The sequence below is a fragment of the Equus quagga genome, chromosome 1 (genome assembly GCF_021613505.1).
Source record: "Equus quagga isolate Etosha38 chromosome 1, UCLA_HA_Equagga_1.0, whole genome shotgun sequence".
In the NCBI taxonomy this organism is placed as follows: Eukaryota; Metazoa; Chordata; class Mammalia; order Perissodactyla; family Equidae; genus Equus; species Equus quagga.
Genome location: NC_060267.1, coordinates 135416210 through 135434036, shown reverse-complemented (window position 1 = coordinate 135434036; position 17827 = coordinate 135416210). Strand labels below are relative to the sequence as shown.

Sequence of the window (17827 nt, the reverse complement as noted above, 5' to 3'; positions counted from 1 at the left end):
CCCCCCCCCCCCCCCCCCCCTTTTCCCTGGTAACCACCAATCAGATCTCCTTATCAATATACTAACTTCCACCTATGAGTGGAGTCATATAGAGTTCGTCTTTCTCTGACTGGCTTATTTCACTTAACATAATACCCTCGAGGTCCATCCACGTTGCTGTGAATGGGCCAATTTTGTCTTTTTTATGACTGAGTAGTATTCCATTGTGTATATATACCACATCTTCTTTATCCAATCATCAGTTTCTGGGCATGTAGGTTGGTTCCACGTCTTGGCTATTGTAAATAATGCTTCGATGAACATAGGGGGGCAACGGACTCTTGAGATTTCTGATTTCAGGTTCTTAGGATAGATACCCAGTAATGGGATGGCTGGGTCATAGGGTATTTCTATTTTTAACTTTTTGAGAAATCTCCATACTGTTTTCATAGTGGCTGCACCAGTTTGCATTCCCACCAACAGTGTATGAGGGTTCCTCTTTCTCCACAACCTCTCCAACATTTGTCGCTCTTGGTTTTGGATGTTTTTGCCAATCTAACGGGTGTAAGGTGATATCTTAGTGTAGTTTTGATTTGCATTTCCCTGATGATTAGCGATGATGAACATCTTTTCATGTGTCTATTGGCCATATTCATATCTTCTTTTGAGAAATGTCTGTTCATGTCCTCTGCCCATTTTTTGATCGGGTTGTTTGTTTTTTTGTTGTTAAGCAGTGTGAGTTCTTTGTATATTATGGAGATTAACCCTTTGTCGGATAAGTGGCTTGTAAATATTTTTTCCCAATTAGTGAAAAATATGGAATGCTTCACGAATTTGCGTGTCATCCTTGCGCAGGGGCCATGCTAATCTTCTCTGTATCGTTCCAATTTTAGTATATGTGCTGCCGAAGCGAGCACCAGAGTGACTGATTTTAAGGGAACAATAATTCATTGGGAAGCAAAAGTTCTCACCTTTTTTTTATTTTTAAAGATTGGCACCTGAGCTAACATCTGTTGCCAATCTTTTTTTTTTTTTCTTTTCTCCTCCCCAGAGCGCCCCTAGTATATAGTTGTATATTCTAGTTGTAGGTCCTTTTGGTCCTGCTATGTGGGACACTGCCTCAACATGGTCTTACAAACGGTACTAGGTCCTTGCCCAGGATCCAAAGTGGTGAGACCCTGGGCCGCTGAAGTGGAGCGCACGAACTTAACCACTTGGCCACGGGGCCGGTCCCAAAAGTTCTTAGTTTTTTAATGTGTATTTATTTATTGCCAGTTAATATCTTTTCTACTTACTGCTTACAAGTGAAGATTTAAACTAGCATGAAATTATGCAAATAAATACAGATTATTCTTTAATAGTTTTCAGTGAAAATAATACGAAGAGGATTTTCAACATAGACCTTTTGAATAATTATGTTTCCCCATTTTTGGGCTGAATTCCTTACATAAGTTTCATTTCTTTCTTTCTTTCTTTTTTTTTTTTTGCAAGTGGTTGGCATTTTCTTTCCTGCCTATTAGTTATATAATTGGAAAAGGATAAAGAATTGGGTGAGTTGTGCCTATTTTTTTTCATGTACCAAAGAGATATTTTTAGAAGATTGTAGATTTTGTTTTTTGCCCTTGACTTTACAATTGGTTACTTAAATGATCTCTGAGTGGATCTACATGCAAGTCTGCCATTCATAATGAGCCATGATTTTTTATTAAACTATTTTTAATCATGATATGGTATGGAAGAGAAATTGTGCTTTTTGTCTACCTGTCTGTACTTCTGGTGCAGCTATTACCTGGGGTTGGGGGAGGGGGTAAATAAATTTGAATTTTTTTCCCCTTTTGTCAGTGAAGAATATGTTATACCTATGAAGTAAAAAGTTTGAAACTTTGTATTGAAGGGTACTTTTTGTTGGATTGCATTTACTTCTTTTGATCTGGCTTGATTGGTTTGCACCTGGAATCTTTTTAAAGGACTGCTGGTTGCTGATCATCACATGTCCTGATCAATATAGAGGCTTCATTCTTTTAGGTTAACACTGCTGACACTGTCCTGCAGCCTCTCTGTCAATAGCAATTGTAGTGGGACTGTTGGCTCTTTTTGATGGTATAGCCTCACTTACATTGCAAGGACATTTCACAGTCTAAATAATAATGCATATTTAACCAAGTCGTGTTCAGTCTTTGAGATCATAGATGTAAAAACACCTGGCACAGAGCATGGCACAGGGACTGGTAAGCACTATTTTTTGTCTATATGTTTAAATAATCGTAGTTTTCAGAGGAATTAATTTTATTAATATATATGTTCACACATGAGACCCAGAATATTTTCCCAAACAGCTTTTCCTCTCAATTTGTATTTTCCTTCTTATTGTTTTTCTAACCTAATGGGATTACATTTTTTTAAAAAGTTCCATTAAAAAAAAATCAGAGCACCAAAGTACGTAAAGGGACTATTAACAAACCTAAACAGAGACATTAACAATAACACAATAATAGTAGGGCACCTCAACACGCCACTTACATTGATGGATAGAACATCCACACAAAAAGTCAAGAAGGAGATGATGGAGTTAAGTGAAAAACTAGACCAGATGGACTTAATATATATATATATATATAAGACTGCATCCAAAAACAGCAGAATATACATTCTTCTCAAGTGTGCATGGAACATTCTCAAGGATACACCATATATTTGGAAACAAGGCAAGCCTCAAGAAATTTAGGAAGATTCAGATCATATCTAGCATCTTTTCTGACCATAAGCTTATGAAACTAGAAATCAGCTACAAGAAAAAAGCTGGGAAAGGAACAAAAATGTAGAGACTAAACAGCATACTACCAAACAACCAATGGATCATCAAAGAAATAAAGGGAGAAATAAAAAAATATCTGGAGACAAATGAGAACGAAAACACACCATACCAACTCATATGAGATGTAGCAAAAGTGGTCCTATGAGGGACATTTATAGCAATACAGGCCCACGTCAACAAATAAGAAAAGGCTCAAATAAGCAATCTTAAACTACACCTAATAGAATTAGAAAAAAAAGAACAAATAAAGCCCAAGCTCAGCAGGAGGAGGGAAATAATAAAAATTAGAGCAAAAATAAATGAAATTGAAGCAAAAAATACCATAGAAAGATAAATGAAACAAAGAGCTGGTTCTTTTTTTTGAGGAAGATTAGCCCTGAGCTAACATTGGCCACCAATCCTCCTCTTTTTGCTGAGGAAGACTGGCCCTGACCTAACATCTGTGCCCATATTCCTCTACTTTATATGTGGGATGCCTGCCACAGCATGGCTTGATAAGCCGTGTGTATGTCTATGCCCAGGATCCGAACTGGTGAACCCCAGGCCACCGAAGCAGAGTGTGCAAATGCAACTGCTGTGCCGCTGGGCTGGCCCTAAGAGCTGGTTCTTTGAGAAGATAAACAAAATTGACAAACTTAGCCAGACTCACTAAGATAAAAATCGAGAAGTCTCAAATAAATAAAATTAGAAATGAAAGAGGAGAAATTACAATGAATACCAATGGCTGAGTAGTGTTCCGCTGTATATATATACACCACATCATCTTTATCCAATCATCAGTCAATGGGTACTTGGGTTACTTCCACATCTTGGCTATTGTGGATAGTACTGCAGTGAACATAGGGGTGCATAGGTCGCTTTGAATTGTTGATTTCAAGTTCTTTGGATAGATACCCAGTAGTGGGTTGGCTTGAGTCATATGGTGTTTCTATTTTCAGTTTTTTGAGAAATCTCTGTACTGTTATCCACAGTGGTTGCACTTGTTTGCATTCCCACCAGCAGTGTATGAGGGTTCCCTTTCCTCCACAACCTCTCCATCACTTGTTATTTTTTGTCTTAGTGATTATAGTCATTTTAACAGGCATAAGGTGATATCTTAGTGTAGATTAGTGATGTTGGACATCATTTCATGTGCCTATTGGCCATCTGTATATCTTCTTTGGAGAAATGTCTGTTCACATCCTCTGCCCATTTTTTGATTGGGCTGTTTTTTTTGTTTTTGTTTTTCTTTTGTAGTTCAGTTGTGTGAGTTCTTTATATATTATGGAGATTAACCCCTTGTTGGATATACGATTTGCAAATATTTTCTCTCAGTTGATGGGTTGTTTTTTTGTTATGATCCTGGTTTCCTTTGCCTTCAAGAAGCTTAGTCTGATGAAGTCCCACTTCTTTATTTTCCTTTCGTTTCCCTTGTCCTAGTAGACATGGTATTCGAAAAGATCCTTTTAAGATCAATGTCAAAGAGTGTAACTGCCTATGTTTTCTTCTAGGAGTTTTATGTTTCAAGTCTTACCTTCAGAAGTCTTTGATACATTTTGAGTCTATTTCTGTGTACGGCATAAGGTAGTGCTCCACTTTCATTCTTTTGCACGTGGCTGTCCAGTTTTCCCAGGACCATTTATTGAAGAGGCTTTCCTTTCTCCATTGTAGGTTCTTGGCTCCTTTGTCAAAGATTAGCTGTCCGTAGATGTGTGGTTTTATTTCTGGGCTTTCACTTCTGTTCCACTGATCTGTGTGCCTGTTTTTATACCAGTATCGTGGTGTTTTGATTACCATGGCTTTGTAGTACATTCTGAAGTCAGGGATTGTGATGCCTCCAGCCTTCTTCTTTTTTCTCAGGATTGCTTTGGCTATTTGAAGTGTTTTTGTTGCTCCATATGAATTTTAAGATTCTTTGTTCTATTTCTGCGAAGAATGTCATTGGGATTCTGATTGGGATTGCGTTGAATCTGTAGATTGCTTTATGTAGTATGGACATTTTAACTATGCTTATTTTTCCAATCCCTGTGCCTGGAATCTCTTTCCATTTCTTTATGTCACTGTCGATTTCTTTCAATAATGTCTTATAGTTTTCCTTGTATAGGTGTTTTACCTCCTTGGTTAAATTTATTCCTAGATATTTTATTCTTTTTGTTATGGTTATAAATGGGATTGTATTCTTGAGTTCTCTTTCTCTTAGTTTGTTACTGGAGTACACTGATTTTTCTAAATTGACTTTGTACCCTGCAACTTTGCTATAATTGTTGATTAATTCTAATAGTTTTCCTATGGATTCTTTAAGGTTTTCTATATGTAAGATCATGTTGTCTGCAAACAGCAAGAGTTTCACTTCTTCATTGCCTATTTGAATTCCTTTTATTTATTTTTCTTGCCTAATTGCTCTGGCCAAAACCTCCAGTACAATGTTGAATACGAGTGGTGAGAGTAGGCACCCTTGTCTTGTTCCTGTTCTCAGTGGGATGGCTCTCAGTTTTTCCCCAATGAGTATGATGTTGGCTGTGGGTTTGTCATATATGGCCTTTATCATGTTGAGGTAGTTTCCTTTTATCCCCATTTTGTTAAGAGTCTTTATTGTGAATGGCTATTGAATCTTGTCAGATGCTTTCTTTGTGTCTATTAAGATTATCATGTGGTTTTTAGTCCTCATTTTGTTAATGTGGTGTATCACATTGATTTATTTGTGGATGTTGAATCATCCCTGTGTGCCTGGTATGTATGATCTTTTCAATGTATTGCTGTATTTGGTTTGCCAGTATTTTGTTGAGGATTTTTGCATCTATGTTCATCAGCGATATTGGCCTGTAGTTTTCCTTTTTTGTGTTGTCCCTGTCAGGCTTTGGGATCAGGGTGATGCTGGCCTCATAGAATGTGTAAGGAATTTTTCCATCTTCCTCAATTTTTTGGAATAGTTTGAGAAGGACAGGTAATAAGTCTTCTTTGAATGTTTGGTAGAATTCACCAGGGAAGCCATCTAGTCCTGTACTGTTGTTTTGGGGAGGTTTGTGATTACTGTCTCAATCTGTTTACTTGTGATTAGTCTATTCAAATTCTCTATTTCTTCTCAATTCAGTTTTGGGAGGTTGTAAGAGTCTAAGAATTTATCCATTCCTTCTAGGTTGTCCAGTTTGTTGGTGTATAGCTTTTCATAGTATTCTCTTATGATCCTTTGTATTTCTGTAGTATCCATTGTAATTTCTCTTCTTTCATTTCTATTTTTTTTCCTGACCTTTCTCTCTCTTTTTCTTTGGAAGTCTGGCTAAGGTTTGTCAATTTTGTTTATCTTCTCAAAGAATCGTCTCTTGGTTTCATTGATACTTTTTACTGTCTTTTTTGTTTCAGTTGCGTTTATTTCTGCTCTGATTTTTGTTATTTCCCTCCTTCTGCTGGACTTTGGGCTTTGTTCTTCTTTTTGTAGTTAGGTGTAGTTTCAGATTGCTTTGGATTTTTGTTGTTTGTTAAGGTGAGCCTGTATTTTGATGAATTTCCCTCTTCCTGCTGCTTTTGTGGCATCCCATATGAGTTGGTATGGTATGTTTTCATTCTTGTTCATCTCCAGGTACTTTTTGACTTCTCTGATTTCTTCATTGTTCTGTTGGTTGTTCAGTAGCATGTTGTTTATTCTCCCCGTCTTTGTTCCTTTCTCAGCTTTTTTCTTGTAGTTGATTTGTAGTTTCACAGCATTCTTGTCAGAAAAGATGCTTGCTATTATTTCAATCTTCTTAAATTTATTAAGGCTTGCCTATTTCCAAACATATGGTCTACCCTTGAGAACGTTCCAATCACACTTGAGTATTCTGCTGTTTTTGGATGGAGTGTTCTATATATATCTGTTAAGTCCATCTGGTCTAGCTTTTCAGTTAATTCCACTGTTTCCTTGTTCCTTGTTGACTTTCTGTCTGGATGATCTATCCATTGATGTGAGTGGAGTGTTGAAGTCCCCTACTGTTATTGTGTTGTTAATATCTCCTTTTAGGTTTGTTAATAGTTGCTTTATGTACTTTGGTGCTCTTGTGTTGGGTGTGTTGGGTGCACAGACATTTATAAAAGTGCTATGTCTTTTTGGAGGAGTTTACCTTTGACTCTTATATACTGCCCCTTTTTGTTTATCTTTACCTGTCTTCTCTTGAGGTCTACTTTGTCTGATATAAATATTGCAACACCTGCTTTCTTTTGTTTGCCACTATCTTGGAGTATTGTCTTCCATCCCTTCACTGTGAGCCTATGTTTGTCATTGGAGCTAAGCTCTGTTTCCTGGAGGCAGAATATTGTTGGGTCTTGTTCTTTAATCCATCTCGCCACTCCATGTCTTTTTATTGGAGAATAAAATCCATTTACATTTGGAGTGATTATTGATATATGAGGGCTTAATACTGCCATTTTATCACTTGTTTTCCGATTCTGCAGCATTTCCTTCGTTTCTTGTCCCATGTGTTTCAGACTGTGAATTTGGTTAGGTAGTTTTTAATGCTGGGTTTCTTAGTTTTCTCCTTATTTGTTATTTGTGACTGATCTGCTTTTTTATTTACTTGTTACCCTGAGGTTTGTATGCACAATCTCGTAAATGAGATAGTCCGTTTTCTGATGACCTCTTATTTCCTTAGACTAAGCTGATTAAGTCCATTCCCTCTTTCTCTCCTAAGTTATTTTTGTCACATCTTATTCCATCTTGTGTTGTGAGTTTATGGTTAAAATGACAAGATTATCTTTGTTTTTGATGTTTTCCTTCCCTTTAATGATTTACCTAAGTATTTCCTAACCAGTTCTGTTGGATAGCTCCAGTTTTCTAATTTTGTCTACCTATTCCTCTTCTTACTCAGGGCTTTGTAATTCCTTTCTTCTTTTTTTGGGGGGGTATGGGGGCCTTCTTGAGGATTTCTTGTTGGGGGAGGTCTTGTGGTGATGAACTCCCTTGGCTTTTGTTTATCTGAGAAAGTTTTTATTTCTCTGTTATGTCTGAAGGATATTTTCGCTGGATAAAGGATTCTTGGCTGAAAGTTTTTATCTTTCAAAGATTTGAATGTATCATTCTACTCTCTCCTAGCATTTAAGGTTTCTGTTGAGAAGTCCACTGAAACCCTGATAGGGGTTCCTTTCTAAGTTTTACTTTCTTCTCCTTTGCTGTCCTTAGTATTTTTTCTTTGTTATTTACTTTTCTTAGCAGTAGGTCTTTTTACATAGACATAGGAGATCTGGGGGCCTCTTTCATATGGATTTCCATCTCCTTCCTCAGGTTTGGAACGTTCTCCACTATTATTTCTTTAACATTCTTTCTGCTCCATTCTCCTTCTCTTCTCATTCTTGAGTACCTATAGTCTGTATGTTGCATTTCCTAATTAAGTAGAATATTTCTTGGAGACTTTCTTCATTTCTTTTTAGTCTTAGTTCTCTGTCCTCCTTCTGAAACATTTCTGTGTTTCTGTCCTCAGTTATGCTGATTCATTCCTTTATGGTATTAGCTCTACCTTTCAGGAAATCTATATTCTGCTTTATCTCATCCATTGTGTTTTTCATCTCCAATGTTTCTGATTGGCTCTTCTTTGTAGTTTCAATCTGTTTTGTGAAGTAGCTCCTGAACTCATTGTATTGTCTATCTGCATTCTCTTTTAAACTCGTTGAGTTTCTTTAATGATAGCTGTTTTGAATTTTCTCTCATTTAGCTTTTTAGATTTCTGTGTCTTCTGGATTGATTTCTGGGTACTTATCCTTCTTCTTCTGGTCTAGGGATTTAATATGTTTTTTCATACTGTCAGATGGTATGGATTTGTACTTTTGCATTGTGGTAGTATTGATTGCCACTTCCACATTTTTGGATGGGGGTCAAGTGTTGTGTAGCCTGACACCAGTGGCATCCACAGGGACAGCTCCATGGTACTGGGCTGTGGATCTGGGTGTGGGGGAGAAGTGCTTTCTTCTCCTGTGTGATCTCTGGGGCTTCTTGCTCTGCCCTCGCTATCTGCTCTCCTGAGCCGTTGGCTTGAGGAAGACACCTCCACGATAGCTAGTCCCTTCTGTGGGGGGTTTTCCCCCAGGCTGCAAAGGACCTCAGAGATCTACGGAGTTCCTGCAGAGGACTGCTGCTCCCTCCCATCCTCTGCTTTCCTCCTGGAGGCAGTGTGCAGTCCCTGGACTGCTTTACTTCAGCCAGGAAGAGAAGCGTTCTCTTACCTCATGCCATTCAGCTCCTCCACCTTCTGACATATGGCTTCATGGGTCTCTCAGATGTCTTGTGTTGCATGGATGCCCTCTGTTGGAATATTAATGTGCTTTTCATTGTATCTTTGAGGGGAGAGTTCACAGGCGAGCTTACTCTGCCGTGATGCTGATGTCATCCTCTCTCTGTGGTTTTTGATTTGCATTTCTCTAATGACTAGTAATGTTGAACTTCTTTTTGTGTCCTTATTGGCCATTTGTATATCTTTGGAGAAATGTCTATTTAAATCCTTTGCCCATTAAAAAAATTAGATTATTCAGAATCCCAATGATATTCTTCATGGAAGTAGAACAGAGAATCCTAAAATTCATATGGGGCAACAAAAGACTCCACATAGCTAAAGCAATTCTGCAAAAAAAGAAAAAACCAGGAGGTATCAAAATCCCTGAGTTCAAAATATACTACCAAGCCATAGTAACCAGAGCAGCATGGAACTGGTACAAAAACAGATGCAGAGATCTGTGGAACAGAATTGAAAGCCCAGAAATAAAATCACACATCTACGGACAGCTAACCTTCAACAGAGGAGCCAAGAACGTACACTGGAGGAAGGAAAATCTCTTCAATAAATGGTGCTGGGAAAACTGGACAGCCACAAGCAAAAGAATGAAAGTAGACCATTATCTTTTGCTGTACACAAAAATTAACTCAAAATAGATTAAAGACTTCCAGGTAAGATGTGAAACCATAAGACTCCTAGAAGAAAATATAAGCAGTACAGTCTTTGACATCGATCTTAGAAGAATCTTTTTGAATTCCATGTCTACTCTGGCAAGGGAAACAAAAGAAAAAATAAACAAATGGAACTTCATCAGACTAAAGAGGTTCTGCAAGGCAAAGGAAAACAGGAACAAAATGAAAAAACAAGCCACCATCTGGGAGAAAATATTTGCAAATAATATATCTGACAAGGGATTAGTCTTCAACGTATATGAAGAACTCGTACAACTCAAGAACAAAAAAACAAACAACCCCATCAAAAAATGGGCAGAGGACGTGAACAGACATTTTTCCAAAGAAGGTGTACAGATGACCAACAGGCATGTGAAAAGATGTTCAGCATCGCTAATCATTAGGGAAATGCAAATTGAAACTACAATGAGATATCACCTTATACCTGTTAGAATGGCTGTAATTACCAAGACAAAAAACAATAAATGTTGGAGAGGATGTGGAGAAAAGGAACCTTCATGCACTGCTGATGGGAATGCAAACTAGTGAAGCCACTGTGAAAAAAAGTATGGAGATTTCTCAAAAAATTAAAAATAGAAATACCATATGACCAACTATCACACTACTGAGGATTTATCCAAAGAACTTGAAATCAACAGTTCAGAGAGACTTATGTACTCCTTTGTTCATTGCAGCATTATTCACAATAGCCAAGATGTGGAAGCAATCCAAGTCCCAATGACTGATGTATGGATAAAGAAGATGTGGTGTATATACACACACACACACACACACACACACACACACACACGCACACAATGGAATACTACTCAGCTGCAAAAAAAGACACAGTTGTCCCATTTCCAACAACACGGATAGATCTTGAGGGTATTATGTTAAGTGAAATAAGCCAGACAGAGAAAGTCAAACACTGTATGATTTCACTCATATGGGGATGATAAATAAACACATGGACAAAGACAACAGATTAGTGGTTACCAGAGGGGAAGGGGGTTAGGGGGTGGGCATAAGGGGTAAAGGGACACATATATATGGTGACTGACAAGTAGTAATGTACAACTGAAATTTCACAATGTTATATAAACTATTATTATATAAATAAAGTAAAAATAAATTTAAAACAGAAGAGTTAAGGTACAGAACAGTGAAAAAATTAGGTTATGTTTTTATTTAGTTGTACAAGTTCTTTATATCTTCTGGATACTGGTCTCTTTTTGGATATATAACTTGTAAATATTTTCGCCCATTCTGTGAGTTGTATTTTCTTGGTGTCCTTTGAAGTACAAAAGCTTTTAATTTTAATGAAGTCAAATTTTTAAATTTTTTCTGTTGTTGCTTGCATATGAAACCATTGGTCAACCCAAAGTCATGAAGATTTATGCCTGTGTTTTCTCTAAGAATCTTTGCCTTTTGAAATTATAAATATTTATAGTGTTTCCTCTAGCAACTCAGACCACCCCGAGATTTCCAAAAATTCCTCTAGAGTTCCATAGTATCCCCAGTTCAGTGTTACTGTATGAGGGATAATATATGGAAGTAGAATTTCAGTGTCATGCAATATGCAGATAACACTGCATTGTTTTTGAAAGTGGGGACCATTTATTGTCGCCCTTACTAGCAGTATGTGATTGCTCCACGTTTTCTTGCCAACACCTGATGCAGTTAGAATTTAAAATAAAAATTCTAACCAATGTCTTAGATATGAAATGTTAGGCTATTTTGTGTGTGTGTGTGTGTGTGTGTGTATGTGTATGTATGTATGTTGCAGTCAGGTTAAGTATAACTTATATACAGTAAAAGTCACCATTTTTGGAATACAGTTCTGTGAGTTTTGACAAGTGCGTAATCTTATAACCATCACCTCAGTCAAGATACAGAACATTTTCATTACCTCCAAAATATAACATTATGTTCCTTGTAGTTAACCTTCCTTCCTCGCCCCTTCCCCCCAGCCCTGGGAACCATGGATCTATTTTCTCTCTCTCTCTAGTTTTCTGTTTTCCAGAGTGTCATGTAAATGAAATTATACATTATATAGTCTTTTGTGTCTGGCTTTTTTCACTTAATATAATCCGTTTGAAATCCCTTCATTTCGTATCTGTAATTTATTCTTTTTGAGTAGTATTTTGTCATATAGGTTTAAACCACATTTTATTTATCCTTGCAGCAGTTGGTGGACATTTGAATTGCTTATTTTTGAAGATTATGAATAAAGTCATTATAAACATTGGGTATAGATTTTAGTGTGGACTTTTTTTTCTATTGGGTAAATAGCTAGGGATGGGATTGCTGGCTCATGTAGTACTAAGTGCACTAAAAAAATAACTTCATTTTTTAGAGCAGTTTTAGGTTCACAACAAAATTGAGCAGAAAGTATGGAGAGTTCCCATACTCCCTGCCCCCACATATGCACAGCCTCCCCCACTATCAACATCTACACCAGAGTGGGTGCATTTGTTATAATCGATGAACCTGCATTGACACATCATTATCACCCAAAGTCCATAGTTTACATCACAGTTCACTCTTGGTATTGTACATCCTATGGTTTGGATAAATGTATTGTTTCATTGCCCTAAAAATCCCTCCATCCTTGCTAACCCCTGACAAGCACTGATCTTTTTACTGTTTCCATGGTTTTGGTTTCTTCAGAATGTCATATAGTTGGGATCATACAGTATGTGGCTTTTTCGATTGGCTTCTTTCATTTAGTAATATGCATTTAAAGTTCCTCCATGTCTTTTTGTGGCTTGGTAGCTCATTTCTTTTTATTGCTGAGTAACATTCCAGTGTCTGGATGTACCACAGTTTATGTATCCATTCACCTACTGAAGGACATCTTGGTTGTTTCCAAGTTTGGCAATTATGACTAAAGCTGCTATAAACATCCATGTGCCAGTTTTTGTTTTGACATAAATTTTCAACTCATTTGAATAAATACCAAGGAGTGAGTCTGATGGATCGTATGGTAAAAGTATATTTAGATTTGTAAGAAACTGCCAAACTATCTTCCAAAATGGCTGTACCATTTTGGATTCCCACCAGCAATGAATGAGAGTTCCTGTTGTTCCACATCCTTGTCAGCATTTGGTGTTACCAGAGTTTTTGGGTTTTGGCCCTTCAAATAGGTGTGTAGTGGTATCTTGTTTTATTTTTAAAAAAATTTTTTTTTGTCTTTTTTTTTAAAGATTGGCACCTGAGCTAACATCTGTTGCCAGTCTTCTTCTTCTTCTTCTTCTTTTTTTTTTTTTTTAACTCTTCCACTTCCTTTCTTTCCTTTTTTTTAAAGATTGGCACCTGAGCTAACATCTGCTGCTAGTCTTTTTTTTTTTTCTTCTTCTTCTTCTCCCCAAAGCCCCCCCAGTACATAGCTGTATATTCTGGCTGCAGGTCCTTCTGGTTGTGGCATGTGGGACGCCACGCCAGCATGGCCTGATGAGCGGTGCCAGGTCCGTGCCCAGGATCTGAACCTGTGAAACCCTGGGCTGCAAGTGGAGCATGCGAACTTAACCACTCGGCCATGGGGCTGGCCCCCCAATCTTCTTCTTTTTTCTTCTTTTTCTTCTTCTTCCTCTTCCTCTTCTTTCTCTTCCTTCTTCCCCCTTCCCCCCACCCCAAAGCCCCTCAGTACGTAGTTGTATATTCTAGTTGTAGGACTTTCTGGTTGTGCTATGTGGGATGCTGCCTCAGGATGACCTGGTGAGCAGTGCCCTGTCTGCACCCAGGATCTAAACCAGCAAAACCCTAGGCCACCGAAGCAGAGTGTGCTAACTTAACCACTCGGCCACAGGGCCAGCCTCGAGTGGTATCTTGTTTTAATTTGCAATTCTAAATCACATAAAATGTTGAGCATATTTTCATATGTTTATTTGCCATCTGTATATCTGTTTTGGTTGGGTACCTGTTCAGGTCTAATGTACATTTTGAGGTAATTTTGTTTATAGTGCAAAGGTATAAGTTGAGGTTCTTTTCTTTTCTTTTTTTTTGTATATATATGTCCAGTAGTTTCAGCACAATTTTTGAAAAGACTTATCATTTCTCCACTGAAGCACCTTTACACCTTTGTTAAAAATCAATTGTTCATTTACGTGTGGGTTTCTGGATTTTCCAATCTATTTCATTGATCTCTGTGTCTATCCTTTAGCCGGTAATACACTATCTCAGTTATGGTAGGTTTATATAGAGTCTTAAAATCAAGTTATGTGAGTCATTCAAATTTATTTTCCTCTTCAAAATTGTTTTTATTATTCTAGTAGTCATTTGCCTTTCCATTTACATTTTAGAAAGAACTTGTTAGTACCTACGGAAACTTTTGCTGGGATTTGATTGAGATTGCATTGAATCTGTAGATCAATTTGGGGTTAATTGACATCTTAACAATACTGAATTTTGCAATTGGTGAACATGGTAAACCTGTTCATTTATTTAGGTCTTCTTTGATTTCCCCTGTTCTATCCTCTTCAGGGGCCATTAGGTATTTTTGATTTTCACCGTGAATGCAGGGCTTTTGGTTTTCAAGTTTAACACAGGGCTGCAGAAAGGGAGATGGGATGGGGCAAGTTAAAAAGGTCATTGTTCTTATCAAGATTCAGATTTCTTGAATAAATACGCTTTGGCTTATTTCAAGTCTTTGGTTTACTTCCAGAGTTCTAAATTTTCTTTCTTGAGGAGAGGCTTTTTAGAGATCCTTACTCTGACATACCTGCTGATGTCATTCTCTATTCTGTTTCTTAAGACACTGTAAAGTGTCACATTGATAAGGTTATTATCACTTTAAAAATTTTTAATAAATGAAGATTTAAATATTTATTTTATTTAATATGTATTTAATAAATTAATTTTATTTTAAAAATGAAATTATTTTTTAATAAATGAAGATATTGAGACTCAAGGTGTCATTCAAATTATGATCTCAGCTGTTGTGCTAAACAGAAGCAAGGATGTTTGTTATGAGTTCAGGGGAGAAAAAGTGGATTGTTCTCCTCAGCTTTGTTGTAAGATTTAAAGGTTAATACATGGAACGACTTCTCAATTCCAATACACAGAATTAAGAACAGTAAGCTCTCAATTAATATTAGCTATTATCAATAATCTCCTCTTTCTTTTCTTCTTCATCTTCCTCTTTTAAATAGAATTCTTGCCTTCTTTTCTATCTCATTGGAGCTGTTTCCTCTTAAACCCAAGCAGAGAAACTATAGCAAAACTCTGCAGATAATAGTTTGGAATTGAGAAAAGTTGGCAATAAAATTTCCTTTCTCTGAAAATTTTTTATTGTGTAGTTGACTTTCATTATTATTGCTGTGTATGAATGCTGAGAGGGAATAAATGAAGCACGAATGTCAGCTTTAGCAGCTGGAAAGCTAAGAAGTGAGGATACTATAATTTAGTACATGAGAGATTGAATGAGATCAGGAAACAGAAAGTCTGGGCTGTACTCCCTATCTGCCATTGAAAAAGTGATATGGTTTTGGCATTTTCCTGCCCCTAACAGTTTCATCTGGGAATTTTCCTAGAGTTAGATTACATGTCCTCTGAGGTCTTTTCTAATTTGTTGTGCCTTATTCAGTTGAAAGGGCTTTGTGCCTTTTGGTGAAAATTGGGAATGTTGTATTTATTGTAAGACTGGGTTTTTTCCTGAATAAAATACTCCAAAGTTTTGCATTAATTACTTTTTTTCCTAGAAATACTCATTATGTCTCTTATAGAAAAATGACAACAGTATGATTTTAATATTCTTTGTATGCTTTGTTTTAGGTTGGTACAGAGGAGTTTCAACAAAGAAACCAAATATAAAGGTAATGAAAAGTTTGTTGTTACCTTTTGTAATGTAGGAAGCTGCCTAGTATGTTCGTTTGATCTAAAAACAATTCTTGCATGTTCATCTCTTAATCTTTTACAATAGCCACACTCGTTCGTTCCTTTACAGACCTGTATCAGACTCTGCTCTGTTTCAGCAGTATTAAAATGTTTTTTTTTTTTAACAGGACAGAAGATGCATGTATGGTCATAGCTGTAAAGCTTATTTTGAAAAAGTCTAGTTAAGACATTTAATATTTTTTCCTTCAAATATTTGACAAAAAAGTACACTGACTTATTCATAGGCCTAGTCCTGTGGAGCCATGTGATTATTTAGATGAATTTATTTCTAAAATAAAAAATGGAAAAAACTTTCAAATAATGTTCCACTAGATAAGTGTTTGTGAATTTAAACAAGGCTTGTAAGTGCAGATACTAATTTAATAAACTAGATTTTGTTTTATTCTGTTACCAATTAATGTTAATTTGATCGAACAAAATATATTTTAGTTGGCAGTCATAATACATGTAGGAACATTCTTCTCCAGTAATGCATTTCCAAAAATTTATTTCTGCTTACTCTTTCATATAATTAATATTATCAGCTTTTATTTCATATTTTCTGTAGCTTAATTAATATATTATGCTTTTTATTGTATGGAAAATATCAGAATTATCGCATTATTTTTATTAAAAAGGAAAATTGCTCAGGGTTCTAACCACCTGTTTTGCCAGTAGAATCACTCATTTTGTAAGTTTCTAAGGTAATGATTATAAAAAGACAGTATTTTCAAATTTTAATTCCTCATAGCCAGGGCTTCTCATGCTTGGCACTGTTTACATTTTGGGCCAGATAATTCTTTGTTGTGGAGGGCTGTATTGTACATTATATAAGATGTTTAACAGCATATATGACCTCTACTCACTAGATGTCAGTAACTTTACCCCCTCAAGTTGTGACAATGAAAAATGTCTCCAGACCATTGCCAAAGGTCCTGGGGCAGGAAGTGTGGTGGTAAAATTTCCCCTGGCTGAGAGCTACTGTTCATAGGTAATTTTTTCCTTGTATTTCTAGTTTTAAAACACTTTCAGGTGTTATTTTCATCTCAGTAATGCCTCTGTGGAAATAATTTCTATTTGTACTTTGTGTTTTTTTCTCTTGAGGAAGATTAGCCCTGAGCTAACATCTGCTGCCAGTCCTCCTCTTTTTGCTGAGGAAGACTGTCCCTGAGCTAACATCTGTGCCCATCTTCCTCTACTTTTTATATGTGGGACGCCTACCATAGCATGGCTTGCCAAGCAGTGTCATGTCCGTACCCAGGATCCGAAACAGTGAACCCCAGGCTGCCGAAGCAGAATGTGTGCACTTAACCGCTGAGCCGCCGGGCTGGCCCCTCTGTTTTTTTTCTTGATTTAAAATTGTCAGAAATTTGGAACTTGAATAAATAAGAAATCTTATAAATGATTGGGAAGCTGTAATTTGTGATATTACATGCATTTAATTTATTTATTTAATTTTAGTAATATTTGTGATCTTGACCACTCCACCACCTTGCTTCTAATACTAGTGTTTGGGGATCAGTGTGGAGAACCATGGTCATTGAAATTATTGTGTGTTTGTGATTACCATATCAAATTGATGCACAGTGTGTGGCCTGAAAACCTTAGTTGAGTGAGACGTGAATGATGATAATGTTAAAATATTTTCTGTTAACTGTACAATGAAGTGTCCCAAAATGTGGTGGATTAAACTAGTCACCATTTTCTCTCTCATAATTTTGTGCCTTGACTGAGGTCATCTGGGCAGTTATTCTGGTACATGTGATATAATCTGTGGCTACAGTCATCTGGGAGCTCAGCTGGCTGAAATGTCCAAGAGTATTTACTCACATGTCTGGCATCTTGGCATGGATGGCTGGAATGCTGTCCTCAGCCAGACCACCGAAATAGCTAGGCTTCGCCATCTAGTCTCAAGGTCTCTCCCTCTCCATTTAGCTTCTCCAGCAGGGTAATCAGAGTTCTATTTTAGAGTTAAGGAAAAGTGCTCAGAACCTGATACCTATTTTCTAAGTTCTTTTTCCTACAATAAAGGTGTTTAGAGTCTGTGGGAGAGGCCATTTTGTGATTATTCTTAGCAATGATTTGACAAGCTAATCAAATTGAAGAAACCAAATTGCACTAATCTAAAGTGTTGGAACTCATTTTGTCTGATCAGACTCCTTTAATTTCTTTATTTTGGGCTAATGTGGTACTTCTAAGATTGTATATTTTGGTAATACCAACTCCACTCTAGAATCTTAGATTATTGTAGCGTTTATTAACGAAACATATCT

General features: G+C 36.8%; 1 protein-coding gene and 1 non-coding gene across 2 annotated transcripts in view; one reads left to right on the top strand and one right to left on the bottom strand.

Annotated features, from left to right (window-relative positions):
* The window catches only part of DOCK3 (dedicator of cytokinesis 3), a 441430-nt gene that overhangs the window by 93067 nt on the left and 330536 nt on the right, over positions 1-17827 (top strand). Inside the window, exon 3 of the mRNA XM_046674809.1 lies at positions 15453-15493. Coding sequence (XP_046530765.1) covers positions 15453-15493 — 41 coding nt within the window. The remainder of the gene's footprint in view (positions 1-15452; positions 15494-17827) is intronic.
* On the bottom strand, positions 790-896 carry LOC124231458 (U6 spliceosomal RNA). The gene has a single exon (XR_006886535.1). It is a non-coding gene; the product is annotated as a U6 spliceosomal RNA (small nuclear RNA).